General features: G+C 37.6%; 1 protein-coding gene across 1 annotated transcript in view; it reads left to right on the top strand.

Annotated features, from left to right (window-relative positions):
- LOC122789809 (rho GTPase-activating protein 6-like) overlaps nucleotides 1-24,197 on the top strand; it is a 442,274-nt gene that overhangs the window by 343,823 nt on the left and 74,254 nt on the right. The window contains exon 9 of the mRNA XM_044057251.1: nucleotides 3,456-3,553. Within this exon, the coding sequence (XP_043913186.1) occupies nucleotides 3,456-3,553 (98 nt within the window). The remainder of the gene's footprint in view (nucleotides 1-3,455; nucleotides 3,554-24,197) is intronic.

Genomic DNA, 24,197 nt, shown 5'->3' with positions numbered 1-24,197 from the left:
TCTGGCTTAAACATCAGATTTTTCTCTCAAACTTGTGAAATAAGGAATATGAAAAAGTTTGTGACTTGAAGAGTCACATTAATTATTTTTTAGTATTTAAAATGCAAGTGAATATATAAATGATGTACAGGTGTAGCTGGATGTTTGACTTCATAACGATCACAGTTTCACTGTAAACCTTGTGCTTTGCCAAGGCCATTTTTCTAATTTAATCGAACAACTTTGTCAGGCTGACGTTCTTCAGGGAGACAGTGGTATAGCACCCTCTAGTGAAGAAATGATGAACTGCATTAGTAAAGTGAGAGGCGACACCAAAGCCTTGCATAGTCTGAGGCAATAAACTCAAGGTACTTTTATATCAGTCAAGAGCATTGCATTGCTATCCATTGCAGGATGAAATATAGGGTATGCAGTGGAAATATCTTAGACCTGCTGTATGATGTAACATGTCATTACAATTGCTCTTGTTTTTGGTAGTAATAAAAGTTCCGTCATTATGCACTGAATAACATTACTTTGGACATAGTGAGTAATGCTAAGGATTTAGGAATAAAAGTTGTTGGTCCCAGTGTTTAAGACCATATTAAGACCTAATTTAGAATATGCTGGGAATGTTTGTATGTTTAATTCATTACAGGTTAAATTATTGTAAATGTTGTTTGTTTTTTCAGCTTTTCCTGGTTAGGGGTCGCCACAGCAGAACTCCGGTCCGCTAATGATTGGCAGTAGCTTTTTTTTTTTTTTTTTTTATGGTGCCGAGTTGCCAGCCCGATGCCCAACCTTCAGCGAAGGCACGCCCATTCACTCATGTCTTTCGGAGGCCACTCGACTGCGGGGAGGACATGCAGACTCCACGCAGAAGGCACTCCAGCCGAGAATCGAGCAGGACAACCTCTTGCTGTGAGGCAACAATGCTACTGCTGTACCACCACGGCTATAGGTTAAATTATATAAATTTTATACCGGACAGATCAAAGATTTTAGGGAAAGACATATAAAAATAGACTTGGGGAGATGTCTTTATTTTCTGTAAGATATAGATTATTTATAGCTGATTTTAATATTTATGTATGTGTTTTAAATCTGAAAATTTAGGAGTTAGTATGGGTGTAACAAAAACCATCACAATAAAGGAACTAGAGAGAAAGATTAGTTTGTTGGTAATCCCTAAATGTAAACATGGAGTTTTGGGCAATTCTTTTGATTTTAGAGCTGTTGCTGGTGAAATTCCCTACCTCCTAGATTTAGAAAAATGGATATCATTTGTTTGTTTAAAAAGGCATCAGATGACTATTTGGGTGATAGAGTTTATGATACTAGACGGATTGGAGGCAGGCTTCTTGAAAATTCTATAAGTCCTGGTTTCTGAAGTATAGAATATTGAACATTGTCCTCACTGGAGCAGAAGAAGGAAGTCAAGAGGACATTGCAGGAGGAGAAACAACATTGAGTCATCAGCTTGGTTGGTGAGGGGTTTGCTTCATAAAAGTGCGGAAGTACAGCTATATTAAAATGCATGTTGTTGTATCTTTTGGCTTTTCCCGGTTAGGGGTCACCACAGTGGAACTCTGGTCTGCTAATGATTGGCAGTAGATTTTTATGTACTGGGTTGCCAGCCCTGACGCACAACCTTCAACGAAGGTACGTCCATTCACGTATGTCTCCACACAGAAGACACTTTAGCTGAGAATTGAACAGGACAACGTCTTACTGCGAGTGGTTCTGAAAAATAAACGGTCTCCAATAACCTCAAACCTAACACGTACTGCAGTGGACATGCTTATATCTTCAGTAGTGGGTCAGACTTTTCCATGGCGATTCTGTGTTCAGTGCTAGCGAGTTAGGACTGAAAAAGGCAATGGTTGTTCAAGATGCTACATGTGTTAGGAAGGATTGTTTTCCTCTTCGAGCTGCAGCTTTCCTTACTCGTGAATGTAACCTTACACAGGTTGATATGGGTATGTGTAGGCTGTGCAATCTTTACTGGGGAAAAGCATGTTGGAGACTGTGTGTGTGTGTGCATGTTTATACGTGTGTGGATGAACTACCGTGTCAGCTGCACTACAAATTAAACATGCAACTGTGAGAAGCATATAGCTCTGTGGATGCAGAGTTTACAGGTGTTTCAGTGGTGCTGATACTCAGATTTGCTGTTATCAGGAAGCATGTTTCTTCTTGGTCCTGGAAGTCCCATGCCCCTTGCTCCACACACAGGGGCTAAGTCTGGAACTTTCTCTCTTTAAAAGAACTTTGGGGACCTGTTGTTAAAGATTTTTTCTGGAAGAAATTTGTAAATGTACTGTGATGGAACTTTCAACCAGGGACAGGACCAAACTGCATAAAACACAAAACCATAGGGTTTATGCATTATGTGCCACGCTAATGTAAATTTCTTGAAATGTACTACATTTTGCATGATGTGACATTGTTCTACCCTCTGTAATACCAACGTATTAATGTTAAGAATCATAGAAAATGATGAAGTTTATATCACATGGGATCACCCAATACCAACAGTTCAAAAGACAGATGCTAGAAAACCAGATATAGTGGTCCAAGAAAAGAAGACAAAAGTAGCATTGATCATTGAAATTACCACACCCAGTGACTACAGTGTCTTGCGTTCAGAGAGACAAAGTCATAAAATACCGTGATCTGCAGGCAGAAATGAGAGCCTTGTGGAAGAAAGATAGCCAGGCAGTTCCAATAGTAGCAGGAGCAACTGGTCTTATAAAAAAGAATTTACAATTGTATTTAGATATGTTATCAATTCATGTAACAACTCAACGAATTGCAGAAGCAGTCATTACTGGGCACATTATGGTTGCTGCGAAGAGCACTGTTGGCTAACATCAAAGAGTGAAACAATACTAATTTCATGAACTTTAATCATACTTTGACTTAGGAATGAGTCCATTCCCATCAAGTTATTAGAAACCCAAAAGATTTGGAGAAATTAAAAATGCGAAAAATATCAAGAAAATACAATACTTGCAGAGTTTGAATTCTGTATGTATATAACATAATAGTAAGCATTCTTTTTACTATCTAACTTTGGGAATGTAGGTCTGGTTTAGTCTGCAGTTTATCAGCTGTTTGGAGTACAGTTCTCATCTACAAATGGTCCAGAGGCATATCTCTCAAGTGTCTAAAATTTTGCAGAATGTATAAGTTTTGCTCTATATTTTCAAGTCTGCTCCTAGTGCATTTTTTCTGCCAAATCATCGAGTTTTAGACTTCATATGCTTTAAGAACTGCATGCTAATGCAAAATCTGTTATTTTAGCAACTTTCTACATTTATAAGAGCAATATCTGAAATCTGTCCCTGATGTTAGGCCCTTGTTTTGAATTCTTGCAAAATGAAATTGAAAGGTATGAGGTTTTGGTCTCACCATCACAAATCTCTGAGCTACAAGATGACCTTTGTGACTATTGCTTTCTGTTTCTTGTTTAGGTGTCTGCAGACATACAAAACGAGGTCTTGATGAGTCTTCTTCAAACTGATCCTGATGTGATTGACTATCTCTTACGTAGAAAACTGAGAACAGCTTCGTAAGTCTCATTATTTATAAGACTTTTTTTTTTGTGTCCCTGTTCATTAAAACAAAACTTACCTTGAAATAAAAGCATCAGTATAATTTGTGTCATTCAGACGTAAGGATGGCCATGGCAAGAAATCCTGTTAACCATGATTCTCTTCTCATTCTTTTTTTATAATTCTGTTTTTAATTTTACCGATTTTACATAATAATTTATTTGGATTTTATGACAGGGATTGGTGAAATAAGTCTTTCAATCTTCTTTTTCATAGCAGTAACTTGCATGTTGGTTCTACAGTTATAACATTTAAAATATTCTGATAGTAATAAAAATGTTAATTTACGTATTCATTCTTCAGTACATAGGGAGAACATGCAGATACCACAATGAGGGTACCCCAACCAGAAGGACCAAGCATTGTGGCGTAGCAGTGCTAAAATACTTCCTCAGGGAGCTGATCATGATACTTTAATGTAGGAACATTATTTTTAAGAATTAAATATTTTAATTGTTGCCTGAGCCCTTGTTTGCTTTGGAAGGGAAAAAATAGACTTTATTTGAAACTACTTTACTAAAACTGCAGGTACTTTGAACAAAACAAGTGTGGATAGTGTGTAGGTGGGAGAGGGCTGTACAGTGCAAGTAAAGAGGCAGCTGTGTGACATTTGATGTGATAATCCAGCTACAGATGTTTTGATCCATCTAAACCGTGTACATGTTACCAGTCAAAAGTTAGCCCTTGTGGTTAGGTAAGTGAAGTGGCACTCCTCTGACTATTACAGTCACTACTGGTGATGTACAAACTCCCACTGTACAAATGGTGGGGAGAAAGCAAGAAAAAGAGAGAAATGAGGCCTGGCCTCAGGTCATTTTACCAACCCATGGTAAATGCCAACCATGAAAGCCAGTAGTTGTGTTGCCAACATCTCAGATGTACCTCTACTTCTGCATCACAAGACTAGTTAGGTCAGCAGTTTTTCAACTCTACTAATGACATTCTAGGAGTTAGATTTCAGGTGTGTGACCAGTGTACATGATATATCACTGCCCAATGTTACTCCTTTGAGTAACCAAGACAAGGGGCATTGAACCTGAATGCAGATGCCTTTTCTTTTAATTGTATCATAATTATGAGGGGAAAAAAGAAAAAATCATTCCTCATGAACATCCTTTGGCAAGTGTGCCAAGTCTTTCAACCCCCACACTAATTCTGCCCTTTCCATGCCCTGTGAATGTGCAGACTGCATATGTGCATTTACCTGATGGAAAACATCATGATGGTAGAGCTCCACATTGCTAGGCAGAACATCAGTAATTTTATGCTGTGTATGCGGATCCTAATCTTAAACTTCAACCAAGTTTTAATCTTAAATGACAGTGTTGTAAACTCTGCTATGATATTGTAGTAATGCATTCCACCTGCTTTGCTTACTGCTACACCCTGCCAGAGAACTTCATCCCACCTTCATTAGCCTCCCATTGCTAGCCAAGTCCGTGTGTTCCCGCCACTGCTGTAACCAGCTCTCTAGCAGTAATATTGCTATATATTTGTAAGACCGTTGTTTTCCTTTCCTTGTCTGCTTTCCACTTCCTTTTTTAAGTACATCTTATCCTCCCTCTGTACATTTTCCATTTCCTTGCCAATTTTCATCCCCTTACTTTCTCTTCTCGAATACTGTCATTCATGGTGGTTATATATAGCTACCAACTCAGCATTTATCACTATTATCTTCCAGTGTCTGTCCTTAAAATCAGTTTTAATGTCTGATCTGTTAAAATACTCTCTATATTAGACTACTAAACTGCTTTCAATATTAAAATACTGTCTGTATTAAAAAGACTACTGACTTCTTCGATCAGATACTAACATATAGCAGACTTCATATCTGACTAACTGATTCTGTATGACTAGGATTTTAGTCCAACTTTTGTGGGTCTTGTTCCATTCAACTTTGCTACACTATGGTTCACTCCCACCCCCTACCCTACCCCCAGTTACCACCCCCACTTGCACTACCTTTATACTTGCCTCAACTCTACCCCAAATTAACCTCTCTTCATTGTCTTCTATTTTCTACTTTACCCATCACACACATCCCCACTCTACCTCCTCTTGTAGTACTCTGTACCCTCTCCCTCTATCAGTTTCCTTGTCCCTACAGTACATCTCTAGCCTCTCCTGTACATATATTATAAACTCATACATTCACACTTCTATTTTGTATCTCCTACACCCAAATCTCTCATTTTGTTAACAGATACATCTGTCTTGCTCTTTATACACAATTTTTCCCTTACTACTACTCATTCCTGTTGCTCCATCATTTTTCTAACCAATCAGGTATCAAATCTCATTCCCTTAAGATCCCATAACCTCTCTCTTGGTTCAGTACCTTGCTTTCTTCCTGCTACTCTATTCATCCATACATTACTCACCCATACTTTACACTCCTCCTCCTTATCTCTTACCCAGGAATTTCTCTCTGTTCCTGCCCTAGAACTTTAATCATGCTGTTACCTACCTTGCTTACTGTATTTCTTCTCCTTCTAACCCATCTTGTAGCCACACCCATAACACCACCAAACCATAAATCTACCGTTATCAACTCTGTGGCCTGTTATGACTTCACCAGTAGTTACCATACAATCACTCCCAGCTTCTCTAACATACCTGCCTGCTTCTGTTTTTGATATAAAATACTTACTCCCACCTATCAGTGTATAAACTATAACACTCACCACCCATCAAATTAAAATATGGTATTATGTCCACATTCTGTGCCTCCAACATCTCTATGTGGTGACATCCACCCTAACTGAGGTCCTCTTAACCCACCTCATAACCCAGACAAGACAGTAGTATCCTCACGATTCTGCACACCAGGCAGAATATCTCCAATTCCCACCTTAACCACTCCCTCCACCTCTAACTCACAATACTTCTCTCTTCAACCTCATAATCTTGTCACTTTTAATCCTCCTGTATCTACAGCTAACCCTACTCAGCACTAATCATTTCTCCTTCCTACTTTCATAACATCACCAAAAACTTGGTACCTTGTTACAGTAAAACTACATACTGTGTGTAATAAAATCACTGAACTTCATGCTCGGATAACACACTATACTCCAGACATCTTAGCCATTACTGAAACCTGGCTCAAACCTAATATTAATGATTCAGAGTTTTTCCACCCCCAACTACACTATACTTAGAAATTATAGACTTCAAAAGAAAGCAGGTGGAATACCTTTACTTCACCCTATTTTCTGCATACCTTCCCCATAGTAAAAAACTATCCCACAATTGTCTAATCCTGAAGTACTTGTCACTTTCCTAAATTTAAATGAGTCTAAAAGCCTGTGCATTACTGTACTCTATATCTGTCCTAGTAACAATATTCCTATACCTGACTATATACTCTTGGACATCTGATGCAATCTCTAATGAAACTATCTTAATAGGTGATGTTAATATCAGCTGTCAGAACCGAACTTCTGATTTCCCACTTTATAATATTGATCTATTTGAGTTTAAAGAACTTATTAAAACAACTGCATACAATAAAATTAATGATGGGGGCACAATCCTTGACTGGATTATGGTTTCTGACCCAATTAAATTCACTCCTCCGCCAACACTTCCCAGCACTCTAATTGACGCCTTTCCAGCAAATGTCCTTAGAACTATAATCTGTCCTAACAATATGAATTTAAAATAATGTGCAGTCTTTCAGCATTTAACCAACAGTCATTTATCAACAAACTAAAAGCCATGAACTAGTTCATATTAAAGTACTTCATTTAGATGATGCCATCAACTACTTCAGTTTGATATTTCTAAACACCCTTTTTTTTTTTTCTTTTTTACATTCTTGGATTTCTAAATAGAGTAACCATCTTATGACAGTTGAAGACAAAGCTTGGAACCTTCAGCTATTTTAGACAAACCATAACCAGGTTATGAAACCTGGCTAGTAAATAATGATTAAAAACGCTTCTATACACATGAACAAACCAACTACAAACATACCCTGAAAAATTCTGTTCCTCAGTTACCTGACTAGTAAACTTTGCATCAAAGAAAAAGAACCCAGTCCATCTCCTGATAACACCCCCTGCAAATTTAAAACCTAATTTATTGAAACCATTGCCTCCATAACCATTAATGCACCACACCAGACTAGCCAATCCCTGTCTAACCTCTTCTCATTCACTTTCTACTATATCCACCTCTCCCAACATTTCTAGCAGGTTGCTTTCAACCTCTGTCCTCCCTGAAACAATCAGTATCTACTAATTCAATCTTCTTTATTCTACAGCCTGTCCCCATTACCACTATAAAAAGCTAATACTCAAGCTCAAACTCTGTTACACCTCTGCTGTCAACCTCCCACAAGATGACCTTAGACTAGCTGCAGAGGCCATAGCCTACACACTAAGCATCCTAACAAATAGACCTATACTTGAAGCCTATGCCCCCATCCTATGGAAAACGTCCTATGTCATTCCCCTGCACAAAGGAGGTAACTCAACAGATGTATCTAACTCTCACCCTATTGATGTGCTGTCCCCTCTCTCAAAATTCGTAGGAAAAATGTGTCTGCAAACAACCTCTTCATTATTTCCCCTGCTCCACACTGCTTTTCAGCAGCCCACACTACAGTCTCTACCTTACTGTCATTCATGGACACTTTGAATATAGCGAAGGACTCAGATAAACATGTCTTCTCATTATTGTTTAACTGTCTAAGGTTTTGATACAGTTTCTCACTCTAAACTCCCACAATAACTACATACTACTGGCTCCATAGCTATCTCTCGAACAGACAGCGATTTGTAAAATGGCAAGGCTCTCTCTGTCAGTCCATATCTGCCAAACATCATCAGCATTCCTGATGGCTCAGTTTTTGGCTTCCTCCTCTTTAACATTTTCACCATCAATCTTCACATATTTCCTGTCAAACCTCCCTTACTCAGTATGCAGACAACTTCTCACTTACATACTCCGCTTATTATATGTTACACCTTCAACACATAACATAAGAGGATTTCATTTCTATTGAGACTTGCCTCAGTAATGCCCGACTTGTTCTAAACCTTAAGAATACCAAGCTTCTCCAAATTAATTCCCAAAATCATGCAGTCAAGATAAAACCAAATTTAAAATCCTCTCACTGTACAATACAGAAATTGATGTAGTCTCCAACACAAAACTGTTACAAATGACAGTTGATGATAATCTCAGATTCTATCTTTATGTCCAGAAGAAAAAAAAAAACACTTGGAATTTTCTATAGGCACAAACATTTTCTTAACACATCCACCGAGTCTACACTTGCTACCACATAACTCCTATCTTCACTCCTATATGGAGCACCAATCCTTATCAACATACAGACCTCTCTAATAACAAACATTGAAGTATGTTCATTAGAATTGCAAACTTAGTGACTAGTATGACTCATTACACCCTTCATTGCACTCTGTCAGCCACTAAAGTTGCTTGAATTTCCCTTTCATCTAACTTATTGAGGTTTATATGAAAGTACTAAGCTGGCTGCCCTTGCAAGCCATTTTTAGCCTAGCCAGTTAACCTATCCCATTTGATTAGAGACTGGCCTTACCCATTCCGTGGTTGAGAGTTATATTTTACCCCCCAATGAGCATAACTGGGGTCATACCATAGACAATTTGAGGGGACTGTGCATTGATGAAGCATTTAGGAGCTGCGACTGTACATTAGTAGTACAGGGGGCAGTCCTGTGGTATATTTTCTGTTTCTCATCCATTCTCAACTGTCCAGATTTTTGCCTCATATTTTTAGTCTGAGCTTCATAACATTTGTGGTTTTCTAGCAAATCACTGAGGATTGAAGTCAGTAAATAGTGGCAAACATTTGAGTTTCAGTCTTCATCCATCCATCCTCAAACCCCTTTTGCCATTTTATACATGGGGTAGGGGTGTCACTGAAGCAGTGGCAATCATCTCGAGCCAAGGTTTACACCACTAGGTGCCTAGCCCTGCCTTGGTAGTTCATTCGTACTATACACTTGCATACGTACTTTCAACTATGGCTAATTTAGAGTGTCCAGTCAACCTACTGCATGTCTTTTGAATGTGTTAGGAAACCAGAGCACCTGGGGGAAGCCCACGTGACTACAGGGAGGACATGCAGACTTCCACACAGAAGGCACCCCAGCTGAAAATCGAACAAGAGAACCTCTTGCTATGAGACGACAATGCTAACCACTGTGGCCACCCTCCTCCAGCAAATGCATGTTAACACATATCCTGTTGTTCTAGCAACTTTCTAAGTTTGTAAGAGCAATATTTCAAATCTATTGCTATTTTTAGGCATATTCCCCGCATTATTTTACACTTTGTCCAAATTTCTTGCACTAAGAGTTTGGGAGGTATGCCATCCATGAATCAAAGTTGGGCTTGAATAAGGACAGGGATGAACTTTTGTTTTATGTGGATGGGAGTCTGTTCCAGAGCAGTAGTATCTCCTCTGTGAGACATATCTGTCCCTCCAAACCATTCTGTTGATGTTGCAGAAGGGTTTTAGTTCCCTAGACCTACTTGCATCTTAAGATTTGCTTCATATTGTTATTCATAACATCATGTGTACCATTGTCTTGTCCTGCCCGTTACCAACATTCTCCACAGCTACATCCCCAACAGACCTCTTTGATCAGAAGATACATTCCTGTCCAAGAACTCTCTGTTCAGAAGATACATTCCTGTCAATCCATAAACCTATTAAGTCCCCTGGACAAAGCGTCTACTCCTACACTGTAGCCAAAAGCGGGGAATTCTTTTTCACTAACCATTAGGTCAAATTTGTACAGCTTTTCCCCAGGACTCCACTGAAAAAGAGCCAGCTTGGCCTGATGGACTCTCTTAGTAAACAAATAGAAATAAAATAAATAAATAAATAATAAAAATTATAAACTCCTTGCATTTAAACACCCGTTAAAGGAATTCTTTTCCAAGTCTTGGCTCTGCTCTTGCTCCAGTCCTGATTGAACTCTTACCCTGTAATGCTCCTCTTATTTCTACCCACCTACTACTTTCCACATGTACCTACATATCTTGTCTTAGTATCTAGAGAAACAGGCAAGTTTGTTCTAAAGGCAAATATTTTTCTTCCAGCTTTTTCTGTTATATTTCATCTCCGCTTTTAATTTCATGTTCTAAAATATTTCTGTTATTTACCGTATTTTACATTTTATCCTGTTCTTATTGTATGCACACTTTAATATAGTAATATTTTTAATTACTTATTTATTTGACTATGTATGTATCATTTATTTATTTTTTTTTGTGTGTGTGTATCTGGAGCTTTTCTCCTTAGGCCTCTGCTGAAAATTGGTACTTCTGACCCAGTCAGACTTTCTCGGTAAACAAATATCATTACTAATAAGAAGTCTTTGCCATCCAGTAAATTAACTATTTTTAATGTAAATAGGATAGGTTAATTTGAGCAAAAAAAAAAAAAGGGAAATTGTCTAGGCTTTTTAGTGCGTTTTTATTTTATATGGGAAATTTCTGGAAGCAACATGTTTTGTTGCTTAGTTTTTTTAGGTTTCGGAGACATGAGTATAATGCAAATATTCTTACCGAATATTGTCTGCATATTCCACATTTTGCCATTGACCCAGTATGTTATCACAATTCAGATATTTTCTTGATTATATGATTTATGATTGATACAACTTTCCTTATGCTTTTGTTCAAACTGTACAGGATTCATTAGGAAAGGATTTTGGCCTTTGGACAAGTGCATGAATATTAATACAGAAATGGATGGTATAACCTGTTCTGGAATTTTCGTTTACTTAGCATGGAAGACCATTTGTTGAGAGACAGAGGAACTTTGTGTTAATCTTATTTATATTCAAGGAGCACGAGTTTCACATGCGAGAAACAGAACGCTAAGCAGAGGGAAACACAGGCTGAAAACGTTAAGTAGACAATATGCTGCTAGTATAGCTTCTGAATGAGTGGCACAAAAATACAGCTTGATGAGGCAATCGCCACAAAACTGGCTGTCGAGAAAACTTGTATATAGCATTATATTGTCATGGGATTTGTATACACTTTGGCAGTCTGTTATCAGACTGTTTTTTCCAATAGTACATGTCCCCATAACACATGTAATATTTGCTGGTATATCATTGCCATTAGGTAACTTGTTGCCCAAGCATACCTGTTACCTACAAAGATTGAAAATAGGTACAAGGGCCCTTAAAAAGTAGGTACATCCAGCCAAAAATCTGCATATGTAATTAGCATACAAACTGAATACAAAATAGCACATTAACTCTTCCTGTTTCCAATACAAATGTGGGACAGTACTGAGAAACACATTTTAAAAAAGTGTGTGACAAAAATCATGGAAAATATAAGCATATTATCAAAACAACACAGTAAAATCTGTAGAACGTAATGAACTCGATTGCAAAATTCCACCACACACTGTCCTTTATTTTTGCTTCTGAAAAAGGGAGATGTAAGATGTGTGTCCTCAAGTTATTGGTGCCTGTAGTATGTTGGTCATGTAGGGTGGTTTTCTGGGTACTAGATAGTTTAAAAAATCCAATGTATTGAGGGGGGATTCACAAATTTGTTTGATGGGTTAGATAGCTTTGTGTCCGAGTGACAGCCTTGTCAGCGGCCTGAGCTGCACGTTTGAAGGCAGCAGCTGTTCTAGTGGTAACCCCCCATTAACACTTTTACAGTAGTTTTATAACATGAAGTAATGCAATTTTTGAACAATTTGGATAATGTCGGTTTTATTAATGGATGTGTTTGTTTACTGTGCAAGAAGGATACAAGGAAAGGATTAGAGTTTTATTTTCTTTGCTCTGTTCCTTTGCTGACCAATGGAATTGCCATGGGATGAGTGACTTGGCCTGCTCACCTCTCTTCAGGTGGAGAAGACGTGTTCTCCCCTTCTGGCTGTCCATTGATCCATTCATTCCCCTTGGGCCCTGGGGGGGATGGATGAATTAGAAGTGGGGACATCATCCTTGTTGAAGTGCTGGGCTTTCTACTTAAGTCCTACTGTTTCACTGTGCAGTGCATGTTTATTGGCATTCAAGGAGTTAGCGTGCAATGGTAAATGCCCATGCTTCAGTATGTGATGTGATCCAATAGCCCTGCTGCCCTTGTAGACAAGAACATCTATGTAATCCCAAGTCTACACCAAGAATGGTACTGTAGGCAGTGTCTTCTGGTATGTCTTCTCCATCCGAAGCAAGTTGAGCAGGCCACATCTGCTCACTCTTCTCTTCTCCCCATGGCAATTCCAGCAGGAGCTCAAGGTGGTAGCCAAACTCGGATCACCTTTGTTGTCGTCAGGGTCCCATCTACCCCAAAAGAGCTAGATAATTTTTTTTTTACATCTTTTGTGGTGTTGCTCTAGTATCCTCACTGTTTTGAGCATCCATAGTATACATCAACCCCCCCCCCAATTATTCTTTTGTTGTGGGAAGCATAGTTTGATTACTTGAATCAGTGTAAAGGAAAAAAAAAACACTTTGGTTATGAATGAAGGATTTGTCTCAAGGGGTGTCCTATGCAATAGAAAAAACATATAGGCAAGTTTAAAAGTAAGACCTACAGTGCCAGACTTTCTCATGCTGAGTTAATTTCCACTAAAACTAATGTCTCTTATATTCTGCTTTAGATGCTTCTATGGGTCAGCTGCTCTGTTGTGAGTCCCAAACAATAGATACAAGATGGAAAAGCAACTGAATATATCATACCCATTCTGCAAAAGCCTTCTCTGAAGGGTTTGTAGAAAACTGTGCATCATAACAGATGAAAGTAGAGTACACACACACACATTCTATAAGCGAAGCTTAGTCTAACCATGAATTGAGATTAAGTACAAGAGCCCCCGACTTCAGGGCAAGTAGAAAATCTCTTTCATTTGGCCATATAAGGTTTTCCTGTGATAGATTTTCTGGCTTCATTGGTAACCTCAGCAGCAGAATGGGAGAGAGTTGCAAAATGATAGCCTAGTAATCTCGTATGATCCTATTATTAAGAGGTCTGATGCACAAGTAGCAAACACTGGAAGGTGAGGACAACGTACTGTCATTGTCTTAAAAAGTGTCAACTTAGCATATCTTCACTGTTTTCTGTTAGCACTACCATTCATATCAGGAGTTATGTATCTGCTGCTCTGTTGATTAGTAAATATGAGCAGAACTATGACTGCTGAGCTTTATCTTGGATAGCAGAAGTTCTTATCATGGGCTTATCCATAGTGGCACAATATGAAGAAAGTCTGACCTGTTCATCTGCAAGTCATAGGCCAGAACTATCCCTATACCTAAGGAATCTGATTGCCTCCATTGTCGGTATTACAAGTATGTTACTTGACAAAATAGGTTGTGTTCATGCACCATGGTGTGGGTTTGGGTTTGCCCACAATACAGATTTCAATACAGTTTTGTATGCAGTAAGACTTCTCCTGAATAGGTGTCACTTCTTTGCTCTTAAAATACAAAAGTACATTCACATGAATCTGCAGATGTTATCCAAACTTTTGGCTGTGTACAGGACTTTACCACCATGCGTGCATTTATTCTCAAGAGGATATACGTAATAATAAAAGGTGTGCACATAGTTCTCTGGTAATAGCAGGTATTAGACTCAGTTGCACTGAAACTAGGTACAACATGAATCATTTCTAGGATTGTGAAAGAAAAGTATCATTGATGCACTATTATGCAGTATTATTTCAATACAATGATCATTTATTGCAATGTTTTACAATAATGGCTCATTGCTGTTCAAAAACCTGCATGCTGATTGGACAGTCCAACCAGTAGTGTGCCCATTGTAAATCGAGCATATGCCAATAGAAAAAAGTACAGACTCTGAAGTACCATTGAGTGGCCAGAATTTTCTATTGGGATATGCTTAGAGGACAGCACAAAATGCCAGAAAAATCAGGTACATTCTGCAAAACTGCAGAAACAGACCTGATTTTCCTTTTTGCCCTGTCCTTCCTAAAATCTTGGCAGACTCTTGTACCTCTCAACTGTTCGAATTTTCATAGAATGTCCAGATTTTTGCCTCCTAGTTTTGGTCTCTTCCTCATAAAGATCATTTTTTTTCTTGGAAGCCACTGGGGATTGTAGTCTTGACATGGATGCCAACATTCACCTCTTGAGCTTCACTCTCAAGATGAATTACTTGTCATCCATGTCTAACAGTGTACTATCAACATTTTGAATGATACATTGTCAAATCTACTTACGTGAAGTCCAAGCTCCCGATACTGAAAAAGTCGAAGACTGATATTCCAGACTGTAAAATCTCACCCCCTTCTTAACCCATGTTAGCAATTGTTTTTAAGTGTGGAGCAGTCGGAAATGTCGATGTTCGATTTTTTTTTGGCATTTGAATAATCTGGTATTATGGATTTTGCATAAATATTTTGACAAAGTGAATAAATGGTGTAGTGCACTCGACATTTTGATAGTAAACCATCTCTAACACATAATAAGTCTGTTAGGATTACCACCACACTCATAATCCTCTTATGTTCTGCTTGTTTGTCAAAATTCACATTTTTCTTCATCTATATACTGACTTTATTGGGTTGTCATTTACTTTTTGACAGGCTTGTTTAGTCCGTGACGAGTGAGGGAGGGAATGGATTTTAAAATTATTTGCATAGTTTTCCTTTCCTAATTCTTTAGAGTATATTTTTCTTTTAAATTTAGAGCATTTTCACATTAAGTTAGAGCTGTAGGAAAGGAATAACTTGTTTTTTTTCTTCCTATCTATGAATTATTATCCAGTGCAAATCTCACTGTTCTCTGGATTGTGTATCTATGTGAAATTGAACATAAATTGGTAGTGCACACATCCTAGAATACTTTAGAACTGTTCCACAATGGACTGTCTTATTTCTTCATTAAGATCCATGCTTCAGCAATTTCAGCAGAATACAATATGGATCCCCTTTCTTCTCTTCACCTCTTCTTCAGACAATTTTTTTTTTTGAGAGGATCAAAAATGTTAAGCCTCAAGGAGACCCCTCTACCTCTCAATTTTCTCAATTTTGTGCTGGAAAAATGGACACTACCTCCTTGAACCAGCATCAGCAGCAGACTTACGTTTTTGAAGCTGGCTTCTTTTGGCAATCTTCCTTCAGCAGAGCATAAGGAGTAGTTACAGGCATACAGGCAGTAATTTTCCTTCAGCCTTTCCTTATTTTCCATTCCTGGGACAGAGTGTCTCTGAGAACCAATCCAACTTTCGTATTGTATGTATCAGCAGACCAAGCTACCATTTGCCCAACCCATTCCTAACCCACAGAACAAGAAGAGAAACTCAACACATGGACAAGTTGGAACACAACTATACAACTACACTACTACACTCACTACACTACTAAAAAACTGACCTTTAAACAAACTGCAAACCAACTTTGTTGCATGTAAACAGACAATTTCAAATGGAAAGGATAAATTTCAAACAATTGCAAAAAAATTCATAAAAAATTTTATCAAATTTAGCTCAGATCTTATCAAGAGGCAAGCAGCCACCACTACAGCTTTTTCACAAGGGGGTGGCTACCATGGCTTTTTCAGCTTTTAAAGCTTGGAGTCATATTTATACATAGCTGCCAAGCCTTATCCTCAACCTCCTCAAGCATTAGTAATCTAGGTTTTTGCACCGAGTCTGGTGCAGGGATCTTGCAACCGCAGTTCTGCCATCCTCCCCCAGTACCCAGTCCCCTTAGTACCCTCCCCCCACTTTGGCTGTGGTATTATGACATGCATCCTTGAGGGCATCAGCATAATTTGTAGTTGTGCGATAGATAGTTTTGTAGTATCAGTATGCAATGTAGATGTCCGATTGTGGCTCTCCTTCCCTTCCCCCTCTTTCTCCTTTCCTGTACCTCTTTAGCTGTGCTAGGTTTCTATGGTGTATGTATATGTTTTATTGTATGTATTGATATTTTATATATTATGTAACTGTTTGTGTTCAGAGATTCAGCTTTTTTATCCAAATTTAGCCTTAGCAGGGGGGCCCGGCATCTGGCAAAAGAAAGACTGAGGAAATGAGGCCTGGTCAGAAAGTATACCAAATAGACCTGTCGTCAGGAGCGACATGGAATGCCGAGGCCAGAAGGCCGGGAACAGGGCTAATCCGGGGGATTAGACACTATCTTTAATATACGCAACCCCCACATTTTTGGAGATTACCTACATTTTACCCCAACAAACATATTTACCTTTTTTTTTGCTAAGGATTCTATTGCCACTGTGCTTCTCAGTGTTGTTTGACAAATATGTATTTTTAACCAAGAATGTCCAACTCCCCACATGTTTTGTGGGGAGAAAATTTTCCAAAACTAACCAGAGGCATGGCAAAAATATATACAGTATGCAAATCGACACATACCGCAAACAGAGCAATAAAACAAGCAGTGAGAATGTCAGGTCCAAGTGAGGTCTATTGCACATTACACAAGCATAGTGTAAAATTAGACATCTGATTAATATGCATGAGCACACACCGGCTAGATAGCAACTTTTTACAAGTTATTCATTGTTGTATTGCAATATGTAGAAAAAGTAGCAACAGAATAATAAAAAAAAAGTGTCAAGCCAGTACATGGAATGGACTGCTTTGAAATGTTTGTACTGGTCATAATGACACTTGATATTGTTGTCCTGAACATTAGTAAATGTTTTATTGCCATAGATGGTCACTTGCGATTTATATTTTGAATTTTGCAAAAACATCATCGAAGAGACAGTGGTGTCCCTGTTGATATCATGTTTTTGGATCTCTCTACATCCTTGGCTGCATACCTCACACGCTAATTTTTAACACATTAGCAAATTCCAGAAGTAATACACAGCATTATGGCTAAGTTGAAATCTGGCTTGCACCTAGAAAATGTAGGGTAAGGTTAAACAATATTTATTCCACATGTAAAAAAATAAAAATGGGTGTTCCACAGGGCTCTGTAACCATCTTATTCTATTTAATGTAGGTAGTCGTGTCCTTGTTATTACTGCATGTATGCTTGGCAGAATTCGCCAATCGATACTGTTGTTCAGAATGAGATGAACTTACAGAATTATCTCCTTACAGGAATCAGCTATGTTTAGTAGAATAACTTACAATAGCAGAAAATGTTGCATTATTTTTTTATAAACTGTAGGCAATGTACTTACTGCATTAATAGTAACATTTTACCTATATCTAGCTTTATAAAAAATCTGGGCATATGAGTGGGTTTATTCATAAAAATCCATGCAATTTAAGTAGAATTCCAATATAGTAAAAGGAAAGAGTTGCTTGGCTGCTAAATGTAGTTTTATAATTATCTCTTCTGTCACACTGAGGTTCTGTTAAGTAAGCAATAATGCTTGACTGGGTGGTCACTAGTTGTGAAAATAGCCTCATAATGCCTGAACCTGCTTAGATCCTGTGTGCTACAATTAGTAACTTGCTATTCTGCTAGGATACCTTGTTCTTTTACATTATGTTGTTTCTACATTTTGATAGCCTGTGCTTCTATATTTCACTGTTTCTGATTTGCACTTTTTTGTCATAATGAATACTAAAAGCCGCGTATACCTTTTTTTCATGACTTTGGATAATAATCCAGTCACACATCTCATAATCCATATCTAAAAATAACAAACTGAACTGAAGACTGTTGTGGGTCAGCAAAATTAAAATTACATGAACAATGTACAAAACTGTTGTAAATAAAGTAAATCCAGATGTAAAACAGTTTATTAGAGAAACTTTCAACTAAAATATTGCAAACCCTTTCGTCTCATGGCTTAATGAAACTTCATCAGACAAACCAAAGTAACATGAATCAAGTTTTAATATGTTAACAGAAGAGACACCTTACACTATTTTATTTACAACAGTTTTGTACATTTTTCATGGAGTTTTAAACTTGCAGACCCACAACTGTCCTTGCTTCACTTTACTGTTTTGGTTTGTTCTGTTGCCTTTTTGATTTTGTCCATATCTAAAAATATAAGACCATCCATTACTATATAACTTGTCAAATTATGTAAATGATCAGAAATGAAAAGGGTCAGTAAACCAGTTCACCTGTGTGGTTAACAAATTGCAAACAAATCCATAAACAATACAACTGTCTTTTAATTTCTTCATTTATAGTGGAAAGTGTGTACTATGATATGCAGTTAACTTAATAAGAGAAAAGCAAAAGTTTCATCTGTAAAGAGTCCTTAGTCCATTAGCAAGGAGCCCGAGTGAGTGGTACAAAAAAATGCCCATCGATGGAGGGCGGCGATATAATGGAAGACCCTCTTTTGCCACACTTACTTCACTGAACCAGTAAGCCTATATGCCATGTTATGCATGTGGTAATTTATCTGTTCATTTCCTTTTCTAGATCTTCTTCTCTTTTCAAACTAACCTGGCTAATTTTTTCTCAGATTATATGTTGTGCTTTCTGTATATATTTTATTGCACCTAACCTAATTCCTCCATTAGTTTTTCTGCCATGTACGAGTCCAAGAATCTGAAACTAAGTTATAACTTAACCTTGCCTCATTCTGTACAAAATGCATCTGCTTTTACTGCAGTCTTACACCAGTCTCTAAACACCTTTCATTTTACCTTTTCCTTATTTTTGTATGATTCTTCTATTACAGAAATGTCTGCTTGTTTTCTATTTTAACATTGTTTTCTCAGCACTTAATCCATCCCTCTTGGTCTTTTATCCCAATAATATTCCCATCATCATTGCTTCCCACTTAAAGTATTGCTGTCTCTAGCTGGATGCTTCTTTACCCCTATTTTACTTTATCTGTCCCATGGTTCTAGAGTAACTTATCAAGGCTTCCTGAGTCAGCAGATTGCTGACCTTAAGGTCCACGCTGAAACAGGGAAGAGCATTCTCCTGCTTCAGCTTGTGCCTGCCCACCCACTATTTGTTTTGCCATCACCCACTAAACATGTAGGCTATAAGCCACAGTTAGGAAAATGTTTTTCTTTACCTCCCTTTTTACTGCATTGGGATATTCTCATCTTTCTCTAGTTATGCTCTTTTTCTGCCTCTAAAATATCTTACCTTCCTTAATCTTATTCATAAACTTTCTGATAGTTTCTACTGACCGCCTTTTGAAGGTTTTATATCTCTCTAATGATCGTATTTGAAGTCAGATTGATGGATTGATTACATTGCTGTCCCTTGCTTTCTCCTTAATTGTTTATGGAAATTATTTTACTGGCTTTACTCCAGCCACCTAAACTATGGTTCTTCTAATGCAACAAGCATTACTGATTTCAAACTCTTTAAATTGCAGACCATACCTCTCAAATTCTTAGCACAAAAATCTAGACCGTGCCTAAAATAAAGGTGAGATAAAGGCCCAAAACTAGGGATAAATTTTAAATATTGCTCTTATAAACATAGAAAATTGCTAGAATAACAGGATTCTGTATTTTTTAGCATGCATTTTCTGAAGGATATGACGTCTAAAATCACATGTATGCCATTATCTATTTACTTCAGTCCTCAGTGATTTGCTACAAAATCTCAAACTGTATGAGGAACAGATAAAAAATATGAGGCAGAAATCTGGACGGTTGAAAGGTATGTTGCAGACTACTGGTATGTCTTTTTACTCAGTCAGGCATTTTTATTTCTTTCCTAGTCGATGGTGTTAGTCTGTCCTGTCACAAATTTCCTAATACTCCATTAGCTACTGTGTATTCATTGTATATTTTGTTCTCTAATCCCTCTACCTCTGTCTGAGCCTACTGCACTGCACTTTCTTAACTTTTTGTATATTTTATATTCATTTGTTTACTTTATTGTAATGATGCATTTGGGTAAACTGGATTTATGTTTCTAGAAGAGTAAACATAAAAAAGTTTGCTAATTAATGCACACTAAGTAGGTGTGTCCTACTAGTGTCATCAGTTTGTTCATTTAAGCTGCCTATTGATTTAATGCTCTGTGTTAAAATTTTATCATTGTAACTTTTGGATAATATGTTTTATGCATACATGTTGTGTTTTTGTCCTTGAGAAGTGTACTTTGGTATATGGATTGTTAGTGCAAATGTTTTACCTGCTTTTGGCCTGGGAGCAGCTGAAAAGTTTCCTTGGACCAGTCGGCTTATCCACCTGACAAATAAATAAAAGATGGATATGAAACACAGCAGTGGAGCAGTGATTCACTCGCATACATTATTTTTCAAGTGGTTACCATGGTGCTGTGTGTCTTGCATATCCTTACAGAATCCATTGGTATGCAGTGCATGCTGGGATGATCTGATACAGGTGAAGGAAACAGAAGGTATTGAGGAAATGAGAAAATGTTCTTGGGGTGTGTTATGCCCTTTCTCAGTTGTGTCCAGTACAGGGACCACTATCTCGCTGCAGCCACAGTGTGATGCTATATATTTTGAAATCATTGGTGTCTAGCTATAGTTATTGCCCTCCCCAGCCCTTCAACAGTGAATGTACCATACAGCAAAAGACCCCCAGTAACATTGGCCTGGGCTTCACCTTGTTACATGGAGAAAACTAGTACAAGTCCTTTAAGCTGGTTTGCAGTTTGCAAAAAAAAAAAGTCATCAAAGGATTTTATTATTGATGAACCACGCTGATAGGCCATAAGCCATATTATAAAGTATAAATTAAGGAGTTTACACTGTACAACAGATGTTCATAAATCCCTTCTTGACCACTTGTATTTCATAGTTATCAAAATTTATAAACTAAGAACCTCAGTGAGGATCTAATGCTGATTTTCTCAAAGGTGGAAACTATAAACAGACTAGAAGAGAATGTACACAGCATGATGAATGCAGGATAAAATAACTGCTTATGTAAAGTCAAAGTAAACTTTGTCATTTAGAACTACACGTGTGTAGCCGAAATGAAATTTTGTGCATCAGCTCAATTCTTGAAATTATGAAGGAAAGTGAAACAGCACATACAACTAGAGGAATAAACATAACTAACAAATACAATACTACTCCCAATGCACGCAAGAAAGAGCAGAGAGATATACCAGCACTCATACCTTCCCTTGAGCTAAATGAACTGCCTTATTTAAAGGTGCAGCAGTTAGCGTTGCCGCCTCCAGCAAGAGGTTCTCCGGTTCGATTCTCAGCTGGGGTGCCTTCTGTGTGGAGTCTGCATGTCCTCCCTGTGGTCGCGTGAGATTCCTCCGGGTGCTCCGGTTTCCTCACACATCACAAAGATGTAGGTAGATTGGACACTGTAAATTGGTCCTAGATGTGAGTGTGTGCATGTGTGCCCCTTCTGTGGAAGGTTGGGCGCCGGGCTGGCAACTCGACGCTGTAAAACTCCACTGCCAATCATGAGCACACAGGTGATCCGCTGTGGCGACCCCTAACCGGGAAAAAGCCAGAAGAAGAAGATTTAAAGTAATACAAAATAGATTGAAATGCCTTAGTTATTTGTCTAATATTGCACTTGAGTGATTTAAATACTGACTATGGATATAATAAATAAATATTGCACTTACTTGGAATATATGTAAGTATATATTGCACAAATAAATAAAAATTGACTTGCGTGTCCCTGGGACTAGTGCCCGAGTTCAGAAGTCTAATCACTCTTGGGTAGAAACTGTTACTGAATCTTGTAGTGCTGGAGCGGGCGCTGCAATACCTCCCGCCCGATGCCAGATACTTAAGCAGTGCATGCGCAGGATGTGTGTTGTCCTGTATTATTTTGGTGGCCTTTCAGATGCTTCTTGCAGAATAAAGATGTTGTATTGATGGTATTTTATGGATTGTATGTATTTTGTTTTATTTATTTATTTATTTATTTTATGAGTTTATGTATTTTGTGGATTGTATGTAGTGCAACTTTTTACATATTACAAACTTCGTAGGGCAGTGCATTACAAATAAATTAAACTAACCTCAGTAAGCCTAGTGTGCTTGGTATTTTTTCTGATTTAGTTCAAAAAGGAAACTGAGTTTGTCACTCATTCAGTTTTAATGAGGCCCAGTATTTTCCTTTTGTAATGTTGTGTTGATTTTTGAAGTTAGAAATATCCAATTTTCAATAGCTGTCAGTCATGTTATGGTATGTTGCTATCACCTAGTGGCCAAAGTTGTTCATAACATCAAACAGTTTTGTAATGATTAGTTACCATACTGAATAAACCTTAAATGGAAAAACTGGATTCTGTTTCTGATACTTTTCGTTTACCTAGTTACTTATATTAAGGTAGTTTCAACTGTATTCCCGTATTTGCATTATATTTTCAATAACTTATCCACATTCAGCGTACCAGTCTCTTTGTTTGATAATGTCAATATATGCATTTATTTTTTTTCCTTATTTAAATTTGTTTATTGGGGTGATGCACTGGTCCCTGTGGACCATTTAAAGGATTGCACACTGCTTACAGTCATGAAAACTGAATAACATTATACCGTGATAAATTATTTAACAATACAGTAGCACACAGTTATTGAACCATCAGCAAACTGAGGCAATTCTTTTCAGATGTTTTTTTCTCACATTTTACACACTGTTCTAAAAATTATATGATAAATTCACCAGTTACACTGTAGTATTGTATCTAGCATGTCATTTAAAGCAGTCTAGCTTTTACTGTCGTAGGGCTTTTCTTCCAATGGTCTTTGCAAACTCAATATATAACTATAATCATATCTGCAGGTTATCTGGAAGTTGTCCATAGGTGTAAAGAGCCCAGGCATTGCTTTTCACTTTTAGATGTGTGATTAAAGTGTTAGTTCTCTTAAAAGGTTTGAGCTATTGTTAGTGTTTAAGTACCAATATCTACATTTAAAAAAGTGTGAAATATTTATTGCATAGTTATAATGGTTTCTGCTGGTCTTTTGTTTATACATATTGGGCTTTATCAGCCCCTGCCATCCTTTGCTGCATAAAAATCTCACTTGTCTGTCACATTGTAAATATTTTGTTTTAATTATGAGCTGCGTCAGACACCATGGGTAGGAGGACTATTAGAAATAACAGTACTTTGATACACTACAAAAGTAGTAAATATAGTAATGTGATTAGTGCACTGTCAACAGTGCATAACATGCATTTAAAAAATATATATTGGTATGCATATTGCTTATAGGATATGTGAGAATCACATCTGCTACCCAGAAGAACATCTCCAAATATGAGATCTAGGTGGCTGACAGAATCATGTTTATGCATGAATTAAGTTTGTTTGGTGAAGGTCTAACCTTCATCCTCAGCTATAAAGCAAAACCAGTATCCACCATTAAAACCAGTCTCCACCATTTGTGCTGTGAACCATTTATGTGAAATATGAATCTTAATGTATGGTGCCAGGTATGAGGTCTGAAGAGAACTTCTAACCCAGGAGTGAAACCCAGCTGTTTTAATCTACCTACCCATCCTAACCACATTTCACCTTACACGTTGAAAGAAAATTAGACAGTTACTTCCATTCCTTCACAAAATAAAATGTTCAGCCTTAATCCCCATTGGTTTGTTATGCTGAAAAACCTTTCCTTTGACTTTCAGTTAGAAATACAAAAGGTGTTAAGTGTGTGTGTGGGAGGGGGGGAGGATTGTCATATGTGAAAATTTATCAAGGTCCAGAGAAGTCACTGTACCA

Source organism: Protopterus annectens, chromosome 15.part0 (assembly GCF_019279795.1).
Source record: "Protopterus annectens isolate FY-2018-M chromosome 15.part0, PAN1.0, whole genome shotgun sequence".
In the NCBI taxonomy this organism is placed as follows: domain Eukaryota; kingdom Metazoa; phylum Chordata; order Ceratodontiformes; family Protopteridae; genus Protopterus; species Protopterus annectens.
This window is presented reverse-complemented; position numbering and strand designations above follow the sequence as displayed.